Here is a 5,407-nt window from a genome sequence, read left to right as displayed (position 1 = left end):
TCAGCAATAAAAATGAATGAAATACCAATACATGCTGTAACATGGATGAATGTTGAAAACGTTTTGCAACATGAAATAAGCCAGTTATAAAAGACCACATATTCTGTGATTCCATTATTATGTAACGTGGGAAACAGAAAAATCTTAGAGATTGAAAGCAGGCTAGTGGTTACCTGGGGCTAAAGACTGGGAGATGGAATGTGGGAATGCAATGCTTATGGGTACTGAGGTTCTTTTGGGGGTGGTGGAAATATTCTAAAATTAGATGGTGGTGATAGTAATACAGCTCAATGAATATACTAAAACCCCTGAGCTGTACACTTTACAGGGGTGAATTTTATAGTATGTGAATTATATCTCAAGAAGGCTGTATTTTTGTTAAATTGTTCTTGCAAAACACTTATGTTTATTACAGAATTGATTAGAAATCCAAAGGTAACAAGAAAAACACACACACCCAGCCTTTCTGCCTCTGAAGCAAGAGCAGAAATGCCCCCCGGGACTGTGAAGGGCTCTCTGGGAGCTGCAGGCCCTGAGGTCTGTGTGCCTGAGCTCTGAGCACAGGCCTGGTCACTTGGCTATGGCTCAGTCGCATCAGCAGGAGCATTGTGGCGTGCACCTTAGCAATCAGAGGCCAGCCTCTTGGGGACGTTTCTTTCTGCCTGTTTCCCTCTCAACTGGAAAAACGCTGATTCTTTAGTCCGGTCCTTCCATTTCCGTTCATGGCATATTTTTGCTGCTTCAAACGACTTCTAAAAAATGAACAGTTCAATAAACATTTATCCAGCACTTACTGTGTACCATACACTATATTAAGTACCACACCAACGTGCAAAGGTGGCAATTCTCTTAACCTCTTTGTTTCCACTCAGTGACTCTTTTTTCACACAATGGAAATTCTTTACCGTCTCCTGCAGTTTCTACTAATGCTGCCCCCAAAATATGGCTATAAACTTAAAGCAACCTTTAAAATATGTGTGTAAAGCATGTTAACATTATTGTTTAAAGGTATCATTGACACTCTTAAAGAAACAATGTCACCTTTAAAAGATAAGCGGTGTACGGTAAGGCTCATTATTCTTTCATGAGGAAATTTGTGAAGGACTAGAATCTAGTGATGGCGAACCTTTTGAGCTCGGTGTGTCAGCATTTTGAAAAACCCTAACTTAACTCTGGTGCCGTGTCACGGATAGAAATTGTTTGATATTTGCAACCGTAATAAAACAGAGACTTAATATTTTTGATATTTATTTTATATATTTAAATGCCATTTAACAAAGAAAAATCAACCAAAAAAATGAGTTCATGTGTCACCTCTGACATGCGTGTCATAGGTTTGCCATCACTGGACTAGATAGTGAGTGCACTGAATTGCCCACAGGAAGGCCAGAACCTAGCACTAGGAAGATGATCTTCCTGAGACATGCACTGAGCTTGTTATCATGTCTGGCCTTACCTGCCTCCGCTGGAAAATAACATGCTTTAAGGATGTAAGAAATGATTAAAACAGTGGATCTCGTGGTCACAAGAGTCTAGGTTAGAGTACCAAAAGGCAAGTGAGATGAAAATGATTCTTATCCTTATATGCATGCATACAAGTCCTTTGGTTGATCTCTTACCCACCAAAACGTTTTTATTGATTTCAGAGAGGAAGGGAAGGGCCGAAACATCAATGAGGAGAGAGAATCATTGATCAGCTATCTCCTGCACACCCACTACTGGGAATCAAGCCCACAACCCAGCGGGTGCCCTTGACTGGAATCGAACCCTGAACCCTTAGGTCCGCAGGCTGACACTCTATACACTGAGCTAAACTGGCTAGGACTCATAAGACACTGGGGAGTAGGGAAGGCCTGGGGATTGTCAAGGGCGGGGGGGAAAAAAGGAGACATATGTAATACTCTTTGTAATACTTTGAGCAATAAAAAATAAATAAATAAATAAAATGAAAGGTTTGTATCCCCCTTCCCCCCGCCCCCCAAAAATGTTTCTTATCCCCAAGGCCTTCAAAAAATCATTACACACATGCAAATTTCTTTTATCAGAGTTTTAATAAATTGCAAAATGGATAATGCATAATTATCTTATTGTAAAATAGGGTGGCCATTATGTGCTGTGGCTTTTTTAATACAACAACATTTTCGCCTTTCAGCTATTACATTAATAAGATTATACAAATTCAGAGGCAAATGGTATGCTTTTCTGTAAAGATTCATTTGTAAGTAGTAAAAATAAATATGATTAGGCTCTAGTTACAAAATAGAATGAAGAGCTGTGTGGAACCATTTAAACAATTGGGAAAAGTAAAAATATAAAACTCCAAAGAAATGTGTAACTTTGAGAGATTTATTAATTTTAATTTAAACAGCAAACTTTTAGTTAAATGTTGATAATTTGGTTTGAGTGCGAATAAAACACAAGTGAAGCTAGTTTAGGTCTGGGGATGTTATGTAATATTATGTTATGCTGCGCTAAGCTATGTTATGTCATGTTACGTGATACACGATCCTATTATATCATGTATTGTTTGTTTTCCCTCTCTTTCTAGACAGATGAACAGGCCATGCTAGAAGATACACTGGTTGCACTATTTGATTTGGAAAAGGTTTCTTTTTACTTTAAACCATCAGAAGAGGTACCGCTGGTTGCAAGTACGTAGCTAAATGTTTTATAGAATTTCTTTGTCATCAAACAAACACATATGGTAATACTTCGATATAAATATATTTTACATGAAGTTTATTTTATTATTTTTTAAAATATATTTTTACTGATTTCAGAGAAGAATGAGAGGGAGAGAGAGATAGAAACATCAATGATGAGAGAGAATCATTGATCAGCTGCCTCCAGCATGCACCACACCAGGGATCGAGCCCCAACCAGGGCATATGCCCCGACCAGGAATCAAACTGTGACCTCCTGGTTCATAGGTCAACGCTCAAACACTGAGTCACGCTGGCTGGACTGAAGTTTATTTTACATAAAATATCATATTTAGAGAAAATAATAATAGCAAATTGGGAGGCATAGAAAGTATATATAACATAAGCCTACAAATAATTCTAAACTTTTATTTGTACTTATTAGTTTGACCTTCAAAGTGTTTTGAATGTGTGCATCAAATTTTGTGCTAGTCAAGATGTTCTTCCCTTTTTTATTTTTGTTATTTTGGTAAAACATACATACCATAAAATTTACCACTTAAATGATTTTCAGTGTAGAAGTCAGTGGCATTAAATAAATTCACACTATTATGCAACTATTTCCAGCATCCATCTCCAGAATTTTTTATTCTCCCAAATAGAGACTTCATACTCATTAAGCAATAAGTCTCCATTCCCCCCTCTTCCAGTCCCTGGTAATCTCTTCTCAACTTTCTGTCTCCATGAATTTGCTATGCTAGGTACCTCTTATAAGTAGGGTCATAGAATATTTGTTCTTTCTACTGCTTTTTTATATAAAGATTTTTTTTAAAATAAAAGGACTGCCCTAATATTTCTGTAGCTTCCAAAACTTTTTCTCAAATATGTACAAAATTGACTGAGTTGACTTTGCTCTCCGGATCTTCAATTGTTCCTCTAGGACAGCGGTTCTCAACCTGTGGGTCACGACCCCTTTGGGGGTCGAACGCCCCCCCTTTCACACCGGTCGCCTAAGACCATCAGAAAGCACATATATAATTACATATTGTTTTTGTGATTAATCACCATGCTTTAATTATGTTCAATTTGTAACAATGAAAATACATCCTGCATATCAGATATTTTCATTACGATTCATAACAGTAGCAAAATTACAGTTATGAAGTAGCAACGAAAATACTTTTATGGTTGGGGGTCACCACAACATGAGGAACTGTATTAAAGGGTCGCGGCATTAGGAAGGTTGAGAACCACTGGGCTAGGGAAAGTGTTAGCAGGCAACGCAAACAAGTATTTAGGGCCGATAAGAAGCAGAAGAATCCTATGTTATGCTCACTTTGTATAACATTTAGATCTAAACCAGTTGAGAAAGACATTATAGTTATTTGATCTGACAATAATTGAAAAAAGTTATAATTTAATTTTGAAGTAGACACACATTCTATACTTTATGCTTGCTTAAACATGAAAATAAAAAAATCATTTCATTCTGAATGTCAAGCATTTTAATGTGTATAAATATAATCACAATAATTATCTTGATTCATTTATTTATCCTCTACAAAAAGCATGTCAAACTCGAAGGCTAACACAGGCCAAATAAACTAGGCATGCGGCCCGCGGGCCGTGAGTTTGACATGCTTGCTCTACAATATCCAGGATGGCAAAACCCTTTCCTGTCTTGTTCATGGTTATATCTCCAGCACCTAAAAGAGTGCCTGAAACAGAAAAGGCAATGCTCTTATTTTTCCCCAAGGAAATGAATGAACAAATATCAATTAAGTATATGCATTGCCACAGGCAGAAGGGCATTATTATTATAAAAGTTGAAGGAAGAACAAACTTAGTGTGATGATTGAAGGAGAGAACTTCAACAGAATGTCGTTGTATCTAATGTAGCGAAGAAGATGCTTAATCAATTGAGGGTTTGAAAAATATCCCTTTGATTTAGCAATTTGATGTCAGTATACCCAACAAAGGGAGTAATTTGGAAGTTTATATTCAGAGAAATAGCAATACCTAGAGTTTAATCTCTATATCTTTTAGTTTCTGCAAGTTCTCATTTACCTACTATTTCAACATTGTCATAAATAGGTTTAAAATTTATCTCTGAGTCCAAGAAATCTTTAGCAGTATTATTATTATTATTCTCTTATTTTTTCTCCATAAGTGTGAGGATCTTAAGTACTTACTATGTTAACTTTTCCAGGGCTGGGAAAGGTTCTTATGTTCCCATTTCTGACGTCTAGTATAATAAATAGGGACTCAATAAATATCCATTTAATCTGTGATCTGATTAAGAATGATAATCATTTATTCAATCGTCAAAAATTTCTGAAACATCTACTATCACCAAGTACTATTTTAGGTGCTGGATACGGTAGAGATCTAGACAGACAGGCCTCACAGAACTGATATTCAAGTGGAGAGATAGAAACAATAAGCAAGACAAAATGAGGTAATTTGACAATAAATTAGAAGATTATAATATGAACGTATAAGGGAAATAGAAGAGAACAGAGGATGAAAATGAAGGGGCAGATGAAAGGGTGCAAATGTTTAACAAGCTGGGAGGGAAGCCTTACTAAGGAGAAGAGCAGAGACCTGAATGCATTAAGGGAGCGAGTCATACAGGTATGTGGGAGGGCGTGTTCCAGACTCATTGGAACAGTGTGTCATGCTCTCAGGATTGCCAAGGAGGCCTGTGTGGCTGGCATGGAATGACTGAGGGGAAAAGAGTAGGAGATAAGAAGGAACGCAGTGGC

General features: G+C 37.0%; 1 protein-coding gene across 1 annotated transcript in view; it reads left to right on the top strand.

Moving 5' to 3' along the window:
* Positions 1-5,407, top strand: part of PREX2 (phosphatidylinositol-3,4,5-trisphosphate-dependent Rac exchange factor 2) — a 156,467-nt gene that overhangs the window by 97,540 nt on the left and 53,520 nt on the right. The window contains 1 exon segment of the mRNA XM_006756922.1: positions 2,549-2,651. Within this exon segment, the coding sequence (XP_006756985.1) occupies positions 2,549-2,651 (103 nt within the window).

Source organism: Myotis davidii, unplaced genomic scaffold (genome assembly GCF_000327345.1).
Source record: "Myotis davidii unplaced genomic scaffold, ASM32734v1 scaffold393, whole genome shotgun sequence".
NCBI lineage: Eukaryota > Metazoa > Chordata > Mammalia > Chiroptera > Vespertilionidae > Myotis > Myotis davidii.
Note: the sequence above shows the minus strand (reverse complement) of the source record. Positions and strands in the feature narration are given on the sequence as shown.